This window comes from Triticum urartu, chromosome 7, assembly GCF_003073215.2.
Source record: "Triticum urartu cultivar G1812 chromosome 7, Tu2.1, whole genome shotgun sequence".
Classification (NCBI taxonomy): Eukaryota; Viridiplantae; Streptophyta; class Magnoliopsida; order Poales; family Poaceae; genus Triticum; species Triticum urartu.
The window spans coordinates 711,830,129-711,851,406 of NC_053028.1; the positions used below are offsets into that span (position 1 = coordinate 711,830,129).

Sequence of the window (21,278 nt, forward strand, 5' to 3'; positions counted from 1 at the left end):
CTCCAATGGAGGCGGCGGATTCAGAGGCCGCCCTCGACAGCAACAGCAACAGCAGGTTCATGAGCAACAACATGACTATCCAGAGTGTCAGATATGCTACAGACACCATCCAGGAGGTGCACGAGTTTGCTGGTGGCGTTATGAAGAAAACGAACAAGAAGAAAAGGAGGCGCATGCAGTCTCCTATGGCGTGGACACCAACTGGTATGCCGATAGTGCAACAACAAACCACATCACAGGTGAACTTGACAAGTTGACGATGCGGGAGAAGTACAATGGAGGCGACCAAATTCGCACGGCAAGCGGTTCTGGTATGGATATCACACACATTGGCAGTTCATTTGTTGAAAACCCTGTGAAAAATTTACACTTGACCAATGTCTTGCATGTCCCTCAAACATCTAAAAATCTTGTTTCCGTTCATCGATTCACTCTTGATAACAATGTTCTTATTGAATTTTCTCCTTATTTTTTCTTGGTTAAGGACTTGAGAACAAGGAGAGTCATTCTTAGAGGACGGTGCGCGGGAGGCCTCTACCCACTCATATCATCATCATCATCTTCATGGTCCAATAAACAAGCAAATATTGTCACCAAGATATCTACATCAAGATGGCATAGTCGTTTGGGTCATCCATCTTCAGTCATAGTTAGATATGTTCTTAGCAAAAATAAACTCTCTTATGAGCCTAGTGTTGAGTCAGTTTGTGATCCGTGTCAACAAGCAAAAAGTCATCAGTTACCTTACCTAATTTATACTAGTGTGTCTACTGCCCCTTTACAACTTATCATTTTAGATGTATGGGGGCCAGCTCCTACTTCAGTTGGTAGATTTTCCTATTATGTAAGTTTTATTGATGGCTATAGTAAATTTACTTGGATTTACCTATTGAAAAAACGATCTGATGTATTCCAAGTTTTTCTCAATTTCCAAAATCTTGTTGAACGCAAACTGAACTCTAAAATCATTGCTATGCAAAGTGACTGGGGTGGTGAGTATGAAAAATTAAATTCTTTCTTTCAAAAGCTTGGCATATCACACCATGTCTCTTGTCCTCATGCTCACCAACAAAACGGATCTGCTGAAAGAAAGCACCGTCAAAGAATTACGGTGAAGCCTGTATTTACAAGAAAGTGAGTGGGAGCACTACAACATTTCTGATAAGTATGTGTGAATGACATATTGTTGATCGGAAATAATGTAGAATTATTCCGCAAAGCATAAAGGAGTATTTGAAAGGAGTTTTTCAAAGAAAGACCTCGGTGAAGCTGCTTACATATTGAACATCAAGATCTATAGAGATAGATCAAGACGCTTGATAAGTTTTTTCAATGAGTACAAACCTTGACAAGATTTTGAAGTAGTTCAAAATGGAACAGTCAAAGAAAGAGTTCTTGCCTGTGTAACAAGGTGTGAAATTGAGGTAAGACTCAAAGCCCGACGATGGCAGACAGATAGAAAAAGAGTGAAAGTCATCCCTATGCCTCAGCCATAGGTTCTATAAAGTATGTTCATGCGTGTACCAGATCTATTACATACCCTACACTGATTTTGGCAAGGGAGTACAATAGTGATCTAGGAGTAGAATCACTAGACAGCGGTCAAAATTATCCTTAGTGGAATAAGGATATGTTTCTCGATTATGGAGGTGACAAAAGGTTCGTCGTAAAGAGTTACGTCGATGCAAGTTTTGACACTGATCTGGATGACTCTAAGTCTCGATCTAGATACATATTGAAAGTGGGAGCAATTAGCTAGAGTAGCTCCGTGCAGAGCATTGTAGACATAGAAAATTGCAAAATACATAACGGATCTGAATGTGAAAGACCGTTGACTAAGATTCTCTCACAAGCAAAACATGATCACACCTTAGTACTCTTTGGGTGTTAATCACATAGCGATGTGAACTAGATTACCGAATCTAGTAAACCCTTTGGGTGTTGGTCACATGACGATGTGAACTATGGGTGTTAATCACATGATGATGTGAACTATCGATGTTAATCACATGGTGATGTGATCTAGATTATTGACTCTAGTGCAAGTGGGAGACTGAAGGAAATATGCCCTAGAGGCAATAATAAAGTTATTATTTATTTCCTTATTTCATGATAAATGTTTATTATTCATGCTAGAATTGTATTAACCGGAAACATAATACATGTGTGAATACATAGACAACCAGAGTGTCACTAGTATGCCTCTACTTGACTAGCTCGTTAATCAAAGATGGTTATGTTTCCTAACCATGAACAAAGTGTTGTTATTTGATTAACGAGGTCACATCATTAGTTGAATGATCTGATTGACATGACCCATTCCATTAGCTTAGCACCCAATCGTTTAGTATGTTGCTATTGCTTTCTTCATGACTTATACATGTTTCCTATGACTATGAGATTATGCAACTCCCGTTTACCGGAGGAACACTTTGTGTGCTACCAAACGTCACAACGTAACTGGGTGATTATAAAGGTGCTCTACAGGTGTCTCCGAAGGTACTTGTTGGGTTGGCGTATTTCGAGATTAAGATTTGTCACTCCGATTGTCGGAGAGGTATCTCTGGGCCCTCTCGGTAATGCACATCACTTAAGCCTTGCAAGCATTGCAACTAATGAGATATTTGCGGGATGATGTATTACGGAACGAGTAAAGAGACTTGCCGGTAACGAGATTGAACTAGGTATTGAGATACCGAACGATCGAATCTCAGGCAAGTAACATACCGATGACAAAGGGAACAACGTATGTTGTTATGCGGTCTGACCGATAAAGATCTTCATAGAATATGTGGGAGCCAATATGAGCATCCAGGTTCCGCTATTGGTTATTGACCCGGAGAAGTGTCCTCGTCATGTCCTACATAGTTCTCGAACCCGTAGGGTCCGCACGCTTAAAGTTTTGATGACGGTTATATTATGAGTTTATGAGTTTTGATGTACCGAAGGTTGTTCGGAGTCTCGGATGTGATCACGGACATGACAAGGAGTCTCGAAATGGTCGAGACATGAAGATTTATATATTGGAAGCCTATATTTGGATATCGTAAATGTTCCGGGTGAAATCGGGATTTTACGGAGTACCAAGAGGTTACCGGAACCCCCCGGGGGCTTAATGGGCCATAGTGGGCCTTAGTGGAGAAGAGGAGAGGCGGATAGGGCAGGGCCGCGCGCCCCTCCCCCTCTAGTCCAAATAGGACAAGGAGAGTGGGGCGGCGCCCCCCTTTCCTTCCTCTCTCCCTCCTCTTTCTCCCCTTCTCCTAATCCAATAAGGAAGGGAGGGAGTCGTACTCCCGGTGGGAGTAGGACTCCTCCTGGCGTGCCTCCTCCTGGCCGGCCGCACCTCCCCCCTTGCTCCTTTATATACGGGGGCAGGGGGCACCCCAAAGACACAACAGTTGATTTGATCTTTTAGCCGTGTGCGGTGCCCCCCTCCACCATAGTCCGCCTCGATAATACTGTAGCGGTGCTTAGGCGAAGCCCTGCTTCGGTAGAACATCATCATCGTCACCACGCCGTCGTGCTGACGAAACTCTCCCTCAACACTCGGCTGGATCGGAGTTCGAGGGACGTCATCGGGCTGAACATGTGCTGAACTCGGAGGTGCCGTGTTCGGTACTTGATCGGTCGGATCGTGAAGACGTACGACTACATCAACCGCGGTTGTGCTAACGTTCTGCTTTCGGTCTACGAGGGTACGTGGACAACACTCTCCCCTCTCGTTGCTATGCATCACCATGATCTTGCGTGTGCGTAGGATTTTTTTGAAATTACTACGTTCCCCAACAGTGAGGGCGTTGACATATACAATGAACTAGATTGAACTACCATACAAATTACCACGGCACCTCAATATTTAGTCTACTATATTCATCGATGCATATACCTATATTTAATTATGTAGGTTCTAGAGCTTCGTCCACATATCGGTGAGAGGGACCTATTTGACGTGGCCGGTGCCCATGGCAAGTCATGCTGCAACATGACGCCATGCATCAGCCATCCAGACAACATCCAACACACAACCGTGACCTCAAAGCAAAGAGAGATCCACACTTGACGAATTAGGGATCCAACATAAAACAACACATCCAACGCACAATTATTATGGACAAATTTGGTGATTATTTGTAATTGGAGGGGGGGGGGCATGGTGTTGGCATATAGAATATTAAGATACTAAGGTTGTGGAGTCACTAGGGCCACCTGTAAGGATGTGTGTCGTTGGTTGACATTTATCTTTCTTTTTATTAATTTTTGTTACAATTTTCCTCTATTTTCTATTTTAACATTTTTACCTTAATTAAAGAATATTTATTAAAATTTGTGATGATTGAAAAATACTAATGTTTTTTAAATTCATGAAAAATTTTAAAAATCATGAATATTTTAAAGTTTAATTTCTATTGAATTTGCAAATATTTCTAAATCCATGATTATTTTTAAAATTCCCAAACATTTTAAAAATTCATGCTTTCTAATTAGCAACATTTATAAAAATTGAAGATTCTTATAAATCCATGAACATCTTTTGATATAACAAACTTTTTTGAAAGGAACTAGCTGGCTTTTTATAAGATCAGAGTCGAGCGAGTGGAAATTGTTAAGCGAGCGAGTGTAGAAGGGAGCTGACTGAGGTGAGTGGGAGCTTCGTGGGCAGGCCCATGTGAACGTTATGGTTGAAATTCCATGACTTCAGCTTGGAATAGGATCTCCCAAGGCGTTCACACAACGACCCCCAGCTGACACCAAGGCTGAAATTTGTAAGGACACCACACCACGTACCAAACAACTCCACTCTGCTCTCAGAACAAATACCTTCTCTAGCAGTACCCCATATAAACCCCCCCAAAAAAACCAAAACATAATTGAAACCCCAGCCAATACAGATAAAACGAAAACAAAACAACCGACTGCAGTAATCTGCTAAAGGAAAAAAGATCCCACAAATGAAGAACGGCGTGGCAAAGCGGGCGTTAGCTCCTAGTAGAGAATGAACTAGATTGAACAACTATCAAAATTATTGTTGTTCCTTTATATTTGCTCTCCTATATTTGACTTGAATATACAGGCTTAGGCTCACCATGACTGCCGTTAACCATCCCTCTATTGTTCCGGTGGTACACACAGTAGACAGCAATCACATTTAGGCTTACGTATATGCAAGTTGAGCCCCTAGTATACAAGCTGCTGTGTGTACTGCTTCCGAAATGGCCGAACGTGACTTGAATATACAGGCTTAGGCCTGGCCCAGCGGGAAAGCAAGGAAAAGTAGCACCTGAAACTCAGTGATGGTGCCTAGGGTTCTCTACTATATATATTAATTATGGTTGGATGATGTGACTCTCATAAATTTGTCATATCTATTGTAAAATAAAGTGTTCTAAAATTAAAGGTTAGGTAGGAGATTGACAGATAAAATCAAATAAGTAGGATAAGCGGGACCCCTATTCTGAAGTGAAACAATTGCTGGTCCATCGATGGGCAGCAGTGCAGCGCACTACAAGATCGCAGCCTTACGTGGCCTTAATCAACCTGCTGATTGTCAGTTAGTTTCCCCTCGCGCAAGGCTAGGGTTTCTCTCCTCTCGGGCGACGCCGCCGCCCCTGAGTACCTTACCCCGATCGATCTCCCTCCCTGTGAGCGGTTCTCTCGATCGGCCAAACCTCGCTCCTCCCTGCCCCTCGGTAGCGATGGAGCCTCCCGCAGACGCCCTGTCAGGCACCAGCGCTGGCGGCGGCGGCTCTCACGGAACGCCGGACCTTGGAGATTTCATGGAACAACTCAACCTGGAAGATGAAGACTTCGATGATCTGGTGATAGATGAGGCTGATCCGGAGATCAATGAGAGCGTGAGATGGCTCGCGCTGGCTAGGGTTCATACAGAGAAAACCTTCAGCCAAGCGGCCTTCTACAAGGATATGCGGGCGGCTTGGAACCCCGCGCAGCCGGTAAGGTTTCGCCCGGTTGGGCCGAAACTCTTCGTTGTACAAGCATCTTGCTTGGGAGACTGGGAACGTATGCTGGATCAAGGGCCCTGGCTATTCAGGAATCTACTCGTGTTGATGGTTCCATATGATGGTTTCACAAAGGCAGAGGAGGTTCCCATGATGTTTATGCCAATCTGGCTAAAATTCACAAGATCCTGGAGGGTTTCTGCAGGAAGAACATTGTGGAAAATTTGCTGAAAAACTCTGGCGAGATCCTGGAGATGAGACTGAACGGGAGCACCCGTGGTGACTACATTAGGGTTAGGGTTCGGCATGATGTTCGCCGGCCTCTCACCAAGTTTGTCAGTATTGTCAGGGGGAAAGAACGCCAAGTCTACTTGGTGCGTTACGAGAAACTGGCACGCTTCTGCAGTGTATGTGGGCTCATCGGTCATGATTGCAAAGAGTGCGGATCAGGGGTGCATGAGGAGAAGGACAAGAAGTATGGGTCTTGGCTCTATGCTGATGGACTAAATAAACAGCCGTCCAATGATGGTTATGGCCGGGGAAGGAGTCAGAAGCAACAGCCGTCTCAATCTCATCAGCAGAAGTCGCCGGGAAAGACAGTGGTCGACCCGGACATGCTAGATACGGCTACAAGCCCTGCCAAGGATGGACGCATATCCAAGCAAGGAGATCCAGCAGCTCGCAAAAGGCTCTCCATGGAGGATGTTGGACCGGATGCCAATGCGTTGGTAGGGCCGAGAGGTGTGCTAGCACTTACCCAGGGGAATGGTGAGGATGGTGCACAGGCCTCGCCTACCAGTAGTGCTAGCAGTAAGAGGGCTCGTATGGAGTCAAGAGGTATGTCAGGTGATAGATCGGCGGCCTCCTTCGAGGAGGACCGCCAGATGCAATGAATATCCTAGCTTGGAACTGCCGGGGGGGGGGGCACCGCCGGACAGTTCGTGAGGTGTTGGCCCTCTCTAAAGCCAATTCCCCGGGGCTTGTGTTTCTGTCGGAGACAAGACAGGCCTCTTCAAAGATGGAGAAATTGAGGTGGAGATTGCAGATGAAGGGTTTTGTTGGTGTGTCGAGTGACGGCCTTAGTGGAGGCCTGGCACTCTTTTGGGATGAGAAGTTGCAGGTTACGGTGCTGGATTCTTGTGCACAGTACATTGACGTGCGGATTGTAGATGTGGCAAATGATAAAAGTTGGAGAACGACGTTTGTCTATGGTGAACCCCGAGTTGAAAACCGTCATCTCATGTGGAGTTCTCTATCCCAGCTTCGTGCGGTTTCGTCGGAGCCGTGGTTAGTATGTGGAGACTTTAATGAGGCAATGTGGCAGCATGAGCATATGTCTAGAGCCCAGCGCTCTGAAAATCAAATGGGGTTATTCCGGGACTGTTTGTTGGCATGCGAATTATGGGACCTCGGTTTTTCGGGGTATCCATTTACATATGATAATGGGCAGTTTGGAGAGAGGAACGTGCGATTTCGCCTGGATCGTGCCTGTGCGGATGAGGGGTGGAGGGAGCTCTTCCCGGCCGCGCAAGTTGTTCACCTTGCTTCGTCATGTTCTGACCACTGTCCGATCTTGGTTCGACTGGTTCTTGAGGATTCGAGGAGGACTTACAGCCTCTCCTCGGTATGAGATTATGTGGGAACGCCACCCGGCGTTGTCAGAGGTGGTGCCGAGTGGATGGAGGAAAAGCAAACCGGCCGGCAATCTGGCGGCGGTGCGGGACGCCCTACATGAAATGATGAATGGCCTTAGGGCGTGGAGTAAGAAGAATTTCGGCCATGTTGTCACAGAATTGGAGAAGTTAAGATCCGAGCTGGCTGACCTACAGCTAAAGGATGCGGATCGTTCGTTGATTCGCCAGAAGATGGCTCAACTCGATGAGCTGCTGTATAGGGAAGAGATGATGTGGTTATAGGGATCGCGCATTATGTGGCTGAAGGAAGGAGAACGAAACACGGCATATTTGCATAGGCGAGCTGTGTGGCGGGCGCGGAGGAACTACATATAGAGACTTCGGCGTACCGATGGATCATGGTGCTCCTCTCCATCGGACATGGAACGCATGGCTACTTCCTACTTCAAGGAAGTGTACACCAAGGACCCGACTCTCAACCCCGATGTCGTTCTTGAGGCTATTGGCCCTAAGGTAACTGAACAGATGAACGCCATGTTATGTGTGCCGTTTACCGAGGAGGAAGTGTCGAATGCACTATTTCAAATTGGCCCGCTTAAAGCTCCGGGCACGGATGGCTTCCCGCAAGGTTCTATCAACGGAATTGGGCAACTCTAAAATCTGAAATCACAGCTGCCGTGTTGGAGTTCTTTGTCTCTGGCTCCAAGTTCCTCATCCCAAGGAGCTTAAGGATTTCAGGCCGATCAGCCTCTGCAATGTTATTTACAAGTTGGTGTCTAAATGTTTGGTTAACCGTCTCCGGCCTTGTCTGTCGGAGTTGATTCTGAGAATCAAAGTGCTTTTATTCCGGGCCGGCTCATCTCGGATAATTCTATTATTGCCTTTGAGTGCATCCATCACATACAATCGTTGAAGAACACCAGTCGGGCGGCCTGCGCGTACAACTCGATCTCTCAAAGGCGTACGATCGGGTCGACTGGGATTTTTGGAGAAGGCGCTGAGTAGATGGGGCTTCTGGAACAGTGGATAGCTTGGATAATGTCTTGTGTTAAATCTGTCCGTTATCGGTTAAACTGAATGGGAAACTTCTGGAGGTTTTTTCACCATCGCGAGGCCTTTGTCAAGGTGACCCATTGTCTCCGTTTTTGTTTCTCTTTGTCGCTGATGCGTTATCTTCTCTCCTATCTAAATCAGTGAATGAAGGTAGCTTGAACGGGGTGAGCATTTGTCGGGGTGCACCGAGATTCTCATCTCCTCTTTGCGGATGACACCTTGCTATTTTTTGAAGCTTCAGGCCAGCAGGCGAATGTTGTTAAAGGTTTGTTGAACACTTATTCCTCGGCGACAGGTCAACTTATAAACCCCGAGAAGTGTTCCATCCTTTTTTCTGACAATTGCGGTGGGTCAGTCGTGGATGAGATCAAGAGTACATTGGAGGTAACGCAGCAGGTGTTTGAACCAAAATACCTTGGACTCCCGGTCCCTGAAGGAAGAGTTCACAAGGGGCAGTTTGAGACACTGCAAGATAGATTGAGGAAAATTCTTATTGATTGGAGTGAACAATATGTTTCAGTTGGAAATAAAGAGATTCTTATCAAGGCCGTGGCTCAGGCGATTCCCACCTATGTAATGAGTGTGTTCAAATGCCGGCCTCAGTGTGTGATGATCTAACCAAGATGATGCGGCAATATTGGTGGGGGTGGGAAAATGGCAAAAGGAAGATGGCCTGGTTAAGTTGGGAGAGAATGAATGTTACCCAAAGCAATGGGGGGCATGGGATTCCGAGACATGAGGGCGTTTAATCAAGCTCTGCTTGCCAAGCAGGCTTGGCGCCTCTTGGATAGCCCAGATAGCCTTTGTGCGAGATTATTGAAGGCCAAATACTACCCTAGGGGAAATTTGCTTGACACTGTTTTCTCGTCTAACAGTTCGGCGGTCTGGAAGGGTATTGTTCATGGACTTGATCTGGTGAAAAAGGGCATTATATGGCGCGTTGGCAACGGCACAATGATAAAAACCTGGAGAGATGCTTGGATTCCTTGTGGTCACAATTTCAGACCGATCACTCCTAAAGGGAATTGTCGGTACAATCGGGTGGCTGATTTTCTGAATGAGCATGGAGCATGGGATGTGGAACGGCTAGGGAGCATTTTTGGGACATGGATGTCAGGGAGATTGTGAAGATACGCACATCTCCAAGGAACGGCAGGATTTCATCGCTTGGGCCCCAGAGGTCTGGACAGTTCACTGTGTGTAGTGCTTATCATTTAGCAACAGAAGTCCAACACTCCATGCGGCTCAGCTCGTCAAGTAGTAATCTTCAGGTCGGAGGCCATTTGGCAGCGGATTTGGAGCTCTAAAGTGCCCCTAAAGATGAGAATTATGGCCTGGAAGGTTGTCTCCGGAGCTTTAGCTACAAATGAATGCAAGAAGTATCGTCACATATCTACTAGGGATAGATGTCGGGTGTGTGGCGAGAAAAGGAGACTAGCTTTCATGCTCTAGTGTCATGTGAACATGCGCAGAGGATATGGGCTCAGATGAGAACTGTTGGCGTCTACCGAGCCAGGAGCTCCTTCATGATACTGGGAAGGAATGGCTTTTAAACGTCCTGGCAAACTGCGATGATCACATGCGGGATTGCACGATCATGTTGATATGGAGGATTTGGTCGCTACGATCGGACCTTACACACGAAAGGATGCTTCGTTCGTAACGGCAACGTCGGATTACCTTCAAAGTTATATGAATTCCTTGAACCTGTGTGGTACCTTTCTCCACGGATGATATTCTCAAAGGGAAATGCCAGTGGTCCGGGATGCAAACGCCGAGCCCGCCCGCCAATACCTCTTCATTGGCCGCGGCCGCCCACGGGATGGGCTGCGCTTTCGGTGGATGGTGCCTTCATGCAAGAGGACGGGTCGGCGGCAGCAGGTATGATACTTCGGAATCATGAGGGTGGTGTGATCTTCGCGGCATACAGATGCATCTTCAACTGTAACGACGCGCTGGAAGCGGAACTACATGCAATAATGCAGGGTATGGCCTTGGCCCTGCAGCACTCATCCTTGCCAATTGTGGTTCAGTCAGACTCATCTACGGCACTAGCTGCAATGACCGGGGACAGCTTTGTCCAGGTCTGTTTATGGGCATTGGTACTAGAGATCAAGCGTCATCTTCAGGATCGAGAGTTTGTTCCATCAAAAATAAAGCGTGAGCAAAATAGGGTAGCACATCGGTTGGCATTGTAATAGTCGTACGGAGTCTACTACTGCCGTATGGCTGGAAGGAGCCCACCTTGTAATTGAGGAGTTGGTGCTCTCGATTGTAACCCTCTGATTATGGAATAAAACTCTCTTTCTGTCGCAAAAAAAAACCTGCTGATTGTGCAGAAACTAAACATCGTTGATGATTCTCGCTACGTACCTTACCCAGGAAGCGTACCAATCATCGTCACATGAAGCCACACAAGGTGAACTCCAGGTCAGTTCTAGATGACCCTATGACTGATGAACCTGTGATCGACTCTGGAGTTGCAGCACGACATCACCACCATCTCCTGGTTCCAGCATTCGCATCAGCACTATGCTGTTCTGATCATCAGGACTATGTGCTTGAGCTTGCAGCACATCCTTGTTCCAGTGTCTCCTTCCCAGCCCGGCCCCTTTCACAACATCAGGCGTAAACTGACCTAGGTAGGCAATATCTCAAAACTAGGCGTAATCAGATTGTAGATATTCAAGAGCTTGTGATCAACGACGAACAAAAGTAGGTTCCTAGTATCGGGCATCACTCCGTACATTGCTCATACCCTCCCATGAAGGCCCATACCGTCATTAAGGCTCACTCGTACATTATCCCTGAAGAAGCCAGTAGCAATTGAGCCCTTTTCTGAAGAGAGAAGTGCATATTTCAACCCCCAACTTTTGCCCTAGTCTAATATACAACCCTCAACTTCAAAAGCGTCTAATCTACAACCCCCAACTCTCAAAACCATCTAAGATTCAACCCTGAGACCGGTTTTGACCCTGTTGACCGGTTTTGAACCTGTTGACCGCCCAGTCAGCGTGCCACATCAGCGACACTGTTCACAAATTCATTTTCTGAAACTTCCCCCCCCAAAAAACTGAGAAATTCAATTCTAGGGGAAAAATCCTGCATGATAGTAAATTCAAAAAAAAAAGTACCATTTTTAGAAGGAAAAATAATTTTTCGTCTCGTGAATAGTAACTCAGGAAAAGTTTGAAAAAAATATAAAAAGTATCAGCACAAATTTTCGAAAATTCCCAGTTTTCACACATGTGAACAGTACTAGTGGACAAAAAAATTTCAAATGTACTGTTCATGCGGGGGATAACGAAATCCCGAAATTACTGTTCACGTGGCGAAAACGGAATTCTTCAAACTTTTTTCAAAATGATTTTTTTCACCGCATATGCAGTGAATTCGGGAATATTTCATTTTTCGCCACGTGAACAGTACTGTTCGCGTGAGAATTTTCCAGAAAATGAAATTTTCTGATTTTTTGGCAGAAAATGAATTCATGAACAGTGTTATGAACAGTGTCGCTCATGTGACACGCTGACTGGCTGGTCAATGGCGTTCAAACCGGTCAACAAGGTCAAAACCGGTCTCAGGGTTGAATCTTAGACGGTTTTGAATCATGACCAAAGTTGTTCAACGAAACCTTTAATCTATGTCCATTAAGTCTAACCTGAACCGCGGGCAAACGCAAGCGGTTTATCTTCCTCTGCATATACTCTCTCCGTCCGGAAATACTTGTCGGAGGAATGGATGTATCTAGACATATCTTAGTTCTAGATACATTCATTTTTATCCATTTCTTCGACAAGTATTTTCGGACGGAGAGAGTACTATCCATCGTGGGTCAATATTTCCATTGCGTCCACCAGTCATCGAGCTGTCAAGCATCCATCTTCGTCATGCATGTACATTGTTTGTTTGCTCTTTCCGGATTCCACCGCCGCCTCTATGCCTGATGAAGAAAAATAAGAAGTAGAAGGCTTTGAACAATCATGATTGCAACTATGCATTGGAAGATAGCAGAAGGAAGGGCTTCACTATACAGCAGAAACAGGACACCTTTTGCCCGCAGGTTGAAAACTATGCTATGTAGATACGTAGTCCGTTTGGTAAACTTATTATGTTATCAAAACAGACCATCCACATAAGATTGAATATTTCAATCTCACAACACAATAAAAGGCTGGATATTCAGATTCTGTGATGATGGCGGCAGGGTTTCTTTTTCTTGGTCGGCAGCAGCAGCTCTGCAATGGTTTCAGTTCAGTTTTGAGAGCGTCTCGACAAACACAAAATCCAACCCTGCATACATAGCAATGTGTATACAAAGCCGTAGAATCTGAAGTGCAGCACTCACAGCGCTCAAAAACCGACGGTAAATGCCAAGGCAGACAAACAAACCACTCTGGATCCACACGGCGTTAGGTCGACAAGCTCTTACACCTCCCGTGCCAGGTACTCCTGGCAGATCATTTCAGTCTTTCATCGTAATTGATGCAGATGGGGAAAAAATACTTCAAATGCTAATCCCTGTCAAGGTTAATTTCTTTTAGAGAGGAGACAAAAATCTGTGGTTGGTTTTTATTATACACGTCCACACAAAAAACTTGTTAATTGAGTTGATTTAATACTCTAGTCTCTACTTAAATGCAATATTAATCCTCCCCAGAGGTATTTGCTTATCGATGTACATTTTCTCATTAGAGTTTGAAAACATTCGATCTTGACTTTTCTCATACAGCAGTAAATCATGCGTAAGGGCCTTTTTGGTCGCATGATTCAACAAACACTGGAACATGAAAAAGCAGAAATACAATATACTATAATGCTCCAAAACATACTATAATCGTTGACATCTCAAATCCTACAGCAAGCGGAAACACAATATACTATAATTGTTGTTCTTTGGTTGCACCACGTAAAAAACACAAAAAATACTATGGAGATTGAGTGGATGTCACTCCAAAGAATTTATCGAGGTTATACCTCTTGCTAAATATCCGGTCGAACTAATATTGTAGGAAAGCACAAAAATTCAGATAATAAAACCTAATGCAATCCTGTAGAACACTGGTCACATCATACAACAACTACAAGCCAATTCTGCCCACAAAAGGCACATAAATTTGTAGCTTATTGGTGAAACAAAACAAAATAGCTGAACGCAGCTGCAGGGTCATGAAAAATACATTATACAATGCGGACTGCAGATAAAGCAGCCTCTTCTGCCAAATTGCATCTAGTGGAAGATCATAAATACAGAGTACGCTTCATCTTGTGCACAATATTCTGCTGCATGGCATCGACAGAACTGAAGAAAGCAACCCGCCAGATCTTGCAGAAAAACAATGAGCCAAACCATACCCAGAAACCAAAGACAATTCCAGCAATCACCGAGTAGTACAGCCACAGTGTTTCGAGTTCATGGTGATGTTCCTCTGCTCCATCCATTGGTGTTATACTACTCGAATTATTTGTGCATGGTCTTAAGGGGGGACCACAGAGTCCAAGATTAATTGCCGTAGATCGATGGGTCCTCAAGTGTTTGGAGCTGACTGCCCGTAGGTATCTCTCCAGATAGAAGGTTGTTGGAGAGATTGAGAGCAGTGAGGAACATCAGGTTTGAGACACTAGAAGGAATAGGACCGGATAATTTGTTCCAAGAGAGGTCAAGAGATTCTAATAACTTTAGATTGCCAATATCCTCGGGGATACTGCCAGACAGATTATTTCTTGAAATATTGAGTAACCGCATGGCTTTGAGACTTGTGAGCTCTGAAGGGATCTCACCAGATAGAGAATTACCAGAGAGATCAATCCCAGTCACAAATGCATGCCTTCCCTTGAAGGTGCACTCCCGTCCCTTCCAAATTATGTCCATGCTTCCATTGTGAAACATAAAAATATCTGTGGGAAGTAAGTGCTATGTCAATTTTTACAACTGGTTGTGTCACAAATGTCTGTCTCATCAGGGAGATGTTGACCAAACTTTCTAGTATGGAACCTACAAAATTGTTTTCAGCAAGATCTAAGCAGTTGGAGATGGGGGAGTTGTGATAACTGCTGCCAAGGAATACTCCCGTAGAACTTGTTTGAGCGCAGGCTAAGAATCCTCAACGAAGGATTGCTTTCCCCTATCCACGGAGGAATTACACCAGAAATCTTATTGTCCCGGAGATCCAAAACAACAAGGCTTTTGAACTTCTTCAACACCATTGGAAAGCAACCTGTGAATTTATTACTTGACAAGTGCAGTGACCTTAGTGAAGGAGTTTGAAGAAAAGTTGAGGTTGGAACTTCCCCAGCTAAAGCATTGCCCGACAAATCCAAGAACTGTAAATCTTTCAAGTTCAGATGCAACCAGGAAGATCTCCAAACAACTCATTGTTTTGATAGATCCAAGAGCACCAGGAGTGTTAATTGACAAAAGGGAGACCATGATTCTCCTGAGAAGCTCTATTGTCTGTACTGTTAGCCACCTTGACAATTGGCAACTGCCTGTTGTCATGATTAGGGATGATACCCGTAAACTTGTTCCCCGACATGTCGAGAGCAATGAGATTTACCAGCAAGGAGATGGTTTCAGGGAGCTCACCCTCGAGATGATTGGAGTTGACCTCAAGGAATATCAAAGATATTGCATTACCAATATTTGTTGGCACAATTCCAGTAAGGTGATTTTTGGACAAGGACAATGCTTGCAAGTTCCGCATGCTCCCTATCTCCGCCGGGATGCTTCCAGTTAACAAGTTGCTGGATACATCAAAACCCTTGAGCTCCTTGCACTTGCTGATATGCGATGGGATGCTTCCAGTTAACATGTTTCCGGATACATCAAATATCTGGAGCTGCTTGCACTTGCTGATATGCGATGGGATGCTTCCAATTAACAAGTTTCTGGATACCATAAATAACTCGAGCTTGGTACAGTTTGTAAACATCTCTCTCGGGATGGTACCATTTATATTATTTTCAACCAAGTAAAATGTCAACAATGTTTGTATCCTGGCAAAACATGGTGGCACACTTCCATATAACTGATTCTGTCCCAGGGTCATGTACTTAAGACTAGTGAGGTTCCCTAGCTCTGGTGGGAGAGTAGAAACCAGACTAGCGTTTCTGAAGTTGAGCTCCTGTAGGAACTGAAGTTTCCCGAGTGAGGCTCGGATCGACCACCAAGTGGGTTGTTGCCCACTATAAGATCTCGCAACCCAGATATCATCCCCAGCTCCTCTGGAATTCCTCCCGTGAGATTATTTGCAGAGAGCTGCAGTGCCTTGAGATTTTGGAGCCTTGAGAATGAGCGAGGTATTAAGCCAACAAGATTGTTGCTGCTCAAGTCCAGAAAGGTGGGCGTGAGCAACTTGGATATGTTTGCCGGGATGGCTCCAGCAAGGCTGTTGTTGTTGAGTTTGATCTTGGTGAGGTTCCAGAACGCTGCCAATACAAGTAATCGAGCGTACCTTGAGTTCAGTGTTGGGAAGGCTGAGCTCTGTAACATGCCCGGCAGTGTCACATGAGATGCCAAACCAAGAGCAAGTGGAATTCATAGTCGACCATGAGGACAGCGAGTTGGCGCCAACCAAACTGGACTTCCATCGGAGAAGTGCTTCTGCTTCCAGGGTTGGTGCCTTGGCTGCGCATACTAGCAAGAGAAGTGAGATATGGAAGAGTTCTTCAGGGGCGCCATTGAAGTGTTGGGTAAGAAAAGTGGCAAGCTGGAGAGCATTTCCTTGGTTTACAAGTAGCTAGAGTTCACATAGATAAAAGAGATTGGTGTAGAAAACGCGAATAATATCTTGGTATCTTAATTCTCAACCTCAGAGGAAAGTGAGTGTACTCGGTCATAAGGTCATGACTCATGACTGATGACCATGTGTGTGGCTGTGCTGTCCGTTAACACAAGTGCAAGTGTACAGCACCCAAACCAGCTGCAGTCTCTTTAGGAATCAGATAGACAGTCCATGCCTAGAGTTGAAAAGTCTGGACCACATTAATGTTCGCCCATGTGGTAAGATATTTTATTTTTGGAAATGCGGTCCTTAGAGCCCAATTCATTAAAAAAGGTCGAAGAGAGGTGTCCAGTTAATTAACGGAAAACCGGGCGAAAACCGTCAACATGCCCGCAAAAACAAGGCACACAGGGCGACCTGGCAACCTACACAAGAACGCACACACGCCGTCGAAGAGAAAACCACGAACAAGCGTCGAGGCTGGCATGTGGTAAGATATTGTCTGGTTATGCAAATACTTCCTCCATCCGAAATTAGTTGTTGCTTAAACGGATGTATCTAAACTAAAATACGTCTAGATAGATTCGTTTGAGCGACAACTAATTTCAAATGGAGGTAGTAGTTAATTACTCCATCTAGGTCTCTTTTGTATTTTGAGTCAATATTTAATTATAAATTTAACTATGTAACAAATATAGTTTCATTGTAAACTACCTTTAAATACAAATCCAATAAAATACTTTTTGTAACCTTTATAAACTTATCACTAGCACAGGAAACATACGGTACCTACAGGTTACAAGGGGCGAGAGGTGGGGTGCAAATAGACATACATGTGACATACTGAAAACTACGGTATGGGTGGCATATGCATGCTAGCGATAGAATCATGATTCGTGAGTTGTATCATGGTTTTCTGATTGTCTTTTTTGTTCTATGGCACATTTTGTAATGAGCAACGAGTAAGCTAATAGTTGAGATATGTAACACTCACACACTGCTTCTATTCATCCATCGGGGTATATTTATACAGTTTACAGGAGAGGAAGCAGAGGAACGTGGGAGAGTACAACGGCCTTAGCCGGCTATCGCTACCATGCAGGAGAGGATAGAACATGAAGTACGTGGCTGTGGAGACGCGCACGACGCGGGCTGCATGGCTAGCCACCTGACGAGAGGGACGTGGGCACGTTCCAACACCCTCCCGCAGTCGAAACGTGGGGTTCGTCGACGTTGAGACTGGACCGGAAGTCGAGGAAGACGCCGTTGGCAGCCCTTGGTGAAGATGTCGGCGAACTGCGAGCTCGTCGGTACGTGGAGAACACGGATCTCACCCAGTGCCACACGCTCGCGCACGAAGTGGAGATCGATCTCGATGTGCTTCGCGTTGGTGTTGCACCGGGTTGCTCGACATGTACACAGCACTTGATGTTGTCGCAGTAGACGACCGTGGCACGGGATGGCGGTTGGTGGAGCTCGCCAAGTAGTTGGCGTAGCCACACCGACTCGGCGACGGCGTTGGCGACCGCCCGGTACTCGGCCTCGGCGCTCGAACGAGAAACGGTGCTCTGCCGTTTAGATGACCACGTGAGGAGGTTGGAGCCGAGGAAGACACAATCGCCCGAGGTGGACTTGCACGTGTCGGGGCAGCCGGCCCAGTCGGCGTCGGAGTAAGCCACGAGCTCGGTGTCGGCGTCGCGATGGATCTGAAGGCCAAGGTGAGTCGTGCCACGCAGATACCGAAGGATGCGCTTCATGAGCTGGAAGTGGCAGTCGCGGGGGGCATGCATGAACATACAACACTGTTGAACGGCATAAGAGAGATCGGGCCGCGTCAACGTGATGTACTGCAGCGCCCCGGCCAGGCTGCGGTAGAGCGACAGGTCGTGGAAGAGCGGGCCAGTGTCGGTGGAGAGCTTGGCCAGCGTGTCGACCGGAGTGGAGATGGGCTTGCAGTTGAGCATGCCGGCACGGTCGAGGATCTCCAGGGCGTACTGTTCCTGGGAAAGGAACAAGCCACGCGCAGTGGTGGTGACGTTGATGCTGAGGAAGTGGTGGAGCGCGCCGAGGTCGGTCATGGAGAACTCGCGGTGAAGAGCCTGGATGACGGAGTCGAGCACCGCGCCCGAGCTGGCGGTGAGGATGATGTCGTCGACGTAGAGGAGCAGGTAGGCAAGGTGAGCACCACGTCGAAGGACGAAGAGCGATGAGTCCGCCCGCGACGCGACGAAGCCAAGGCTCCGCAGGTACGTCGTGAACCTGGTGAACCACGCCCGAGGCGCCTGCTTGAGACCGTAGAAAGAACGGTTTAGCCGGCACACATGCGAGGGCGAGGTGGCGTCGACGAAGCCGGAAGGCTTGTGGCTGTAGACCGTCTACGCAAGATGGCCGTGGAGGAAGGCGTTCTTGATGTCCAGCTGATGTATGGGCCACGACTTGCCGGCGGCGAGGCTCAGGACAGTCCGGACGGTGGCTGGTTTGACCACCGGACTGAAGGTCTCGCCGTAGTCGACGCCGGCCTGTTGCGTGAAGCCGCGAAGCACCCACCGCGCCTTGTACCGGGCGAGAGTGCCGTCCGGATGAAACTCGTGCCGGAAAATCCACTTGGGCGATCAAGGCATGACATTGTTTGCTCTGTCGTTTTTGTCTGTGGTGCAGAACAGTTTCAAGCGGCATTAGCGGTGCGAGTTACTACACCGGCACTTTCAAGTTTCAACACGGTGAACCGCTCACCTGACGGCAGCTACGTCGCTGTCTCCAGCCGCGGCAACTTCTTCTTGACATGGGAGCCTGGGCAGGTTCGATGATATTATGCTACTACTTAGCAGTATCGATTCGGGTGAAATATCTGGCCGGGGTTTTGTTCTGAAGTGTCTATGTACACCTGCAATTGCAGCTATATTGGCAACCGCACAACAGGGCTGTGGCACGGCGGATATAGAACATGGGATGGAGAGCAGATGGTGGTCTCTGGCTCCTCGTGCGCGGCGGTGGGCTCTTCCTCAGTAAAGGAACAGGGGTGAATGCTAGTTCTTATTCGATTCGATCAGTTTAGTTAGCAAAATGGGCAAACACAGCATAATGCAGTTCCTTTAAGCGCTCATTAACATATTCTAACTAGGATCCATTTCCAGATAGTTGAGGACTTCGAGGAAGCGTTGGTGCAAAGCCGGGGGTTTGGGATTCTGGACGTGGGCTACCGCTCAAAGGTAACACTAACTGAAACGAACTGTACTATGTTTACATGATACTACTAAGTAACCTTGAACAACAACTAGCTGATCTGTGGTTCTGTTTTAAAGGATGAGGCATGGGCTGCCGGTGGTAGCGGTGTCCTGCTGAAAACAACCAAGGGCGGCAAGACCTGGGTGCACGACAGGGCCGCAGATAACATCCCCGGCAACCTATACTCCGTAAAGTAAGCACTCGGATCGCCTGAATTCCGCAGGAGATATCATTATCTTACTTGTTCAGGGTCTGAGTCTGTTTCACGTCTGAAACTCTGCCAACATTTTACAATGGTTGTGATGGATGTTGCAGGTTCATTGGAGACAACCAAGGTTTTGTGCTCGGAAATGACGGTGTCTTGCTCCGATATGTTGGCTGAAGCGGCGGAAAAAACCACGGCTATCTGAAACCCTTTTTGTATGTAAGAATGATCCATATATAGACACACACGTGAAAGGCTGCTGATTGTCCCGACGTTCTGTCTTCCGCAAGAGAGTGTAAATCTTATCTGTCTATTACTGTTGTTTGACCGATGATTGTTTCCAGCATTCAAAGGCATACAGTACAGTACGACGTGAGCACATACATTTATGTATGTATCTGATCCTGATATGCGATGGATTTTGTGAGGTGCAAAAGAACTGCATACATCAAGGCTGCCAGTACGTACTTCCCTGCTGCAAAACATGAAAACAGGTTGTGGTCAGGATATATATATCTCCTGTCAACATGTGGCAATATCCAGGTGCTTTCTCCAGGTTGCAGTCGTCGCTTGCAGAGCTACTAAGGCCTGAGTTCTCAGAGAGGACATGACATGGATTGCAGTACTGAAATGTGCTCGTACAGCAATGGCGGCGGGGTCTCCATGTGGTCGAGCTCCAAGTGGACCACAAACCACGAGTCCTTCACCCGTTCGTTGAATACTCTGCTCTGCAGACGCACAGACCATTTGTTGAACTGAGCTTATTATGTCTGAAATATTCAGTACCGAGGCAGCACGAGTTCTCTTGATTGTTTTTCTTTTTCATCCTGCTACAGGTGAAAATGTAGGAAGTTCTAATTTTGCTACAGTTTTGCGACGGTAGCATCGAAAAACTGTTGGCATTTCTATTTTCTTCGTACAATAGCGGCTCTGCAATGGCTTCAGTTCATTTCAGTTCAGAGTGATAGCAATATGTATGCAAGGTTACAGAGGATCTGCACCGCAGCAGTTCCTAAGATCAACCATGGTTCACAAGACTATGGAGCTTTCTTGCCTGTTCTACTCTGAAACAACGGACTCTGACTTCACGCGCTGTTATGCCGACAACCCTTACACCTCCCCTGCCAATTTGATCGGCTGCTTCCATACACGGGCGGTTCCTGACCATTGCTAACAAGTGGTTCCTGACCATCTTCCATACACTGGCAGATCTCAGGAGCCATGAACAACAAAACTCGCAAGTTGGAGCTGGCGAAGGCCTCCACCTCCACGTACTCTGCCCTGCCATCTATATAAAACTAACGAAACAAAAAAAAAGTGAACAAAACATACATGCTCACAATTTGGTATGGTTGTGTATAATTTTTTTAGTGAATTCTGTTTTCTTTCTCTAATTTGTCACATGATAAGTTCAACTTTTCCCCCCAACAAGTTTCTAACAACTTGTCATGATTTTTCCTTACTGTATAGAACATTTTCC

The 21,278-nt window shown here is 46.2% G+C and overlaps 1 protein-coding gene and 1 pseudogene across 1 annotated transcript; one reads left to right on the plus strand and one right to left on the minus strand.

Moving 5' to 3' along the window:
• Positions 1–13,885: 13,885 nt before the first annotated feature.
• On the minus strand, positions 13,886–19,152 carry LOC125519589 (annotated as a pseudogene).
• LOC125525203 (photosystem II stability/assembly factor HCF136, chloroplastic-like) lies at positions 19,081–19,935 on the plus strand. The gene is made up of 4 exons (XM_048690213.1): positions 19,081–19,166; positions 19,265–19,387; positions 19,503–19,577; positions 19,671–19,935. Exons 2-4 carry the CDS (start codon positions 19,313–19,315, stop codon positions 19,788–19,790), a joined length of 270 nt encoding a protein of 89 aa, XP_048546170.1. The 5' UTR covers positions 19,081–19,166; positions 19,265–19,312; the 3' UTR covers positions 19,791–19,935.
• The last annotated feature ends 1,343 nt before the right edge of the window (positions 19,936–21,278 follow it).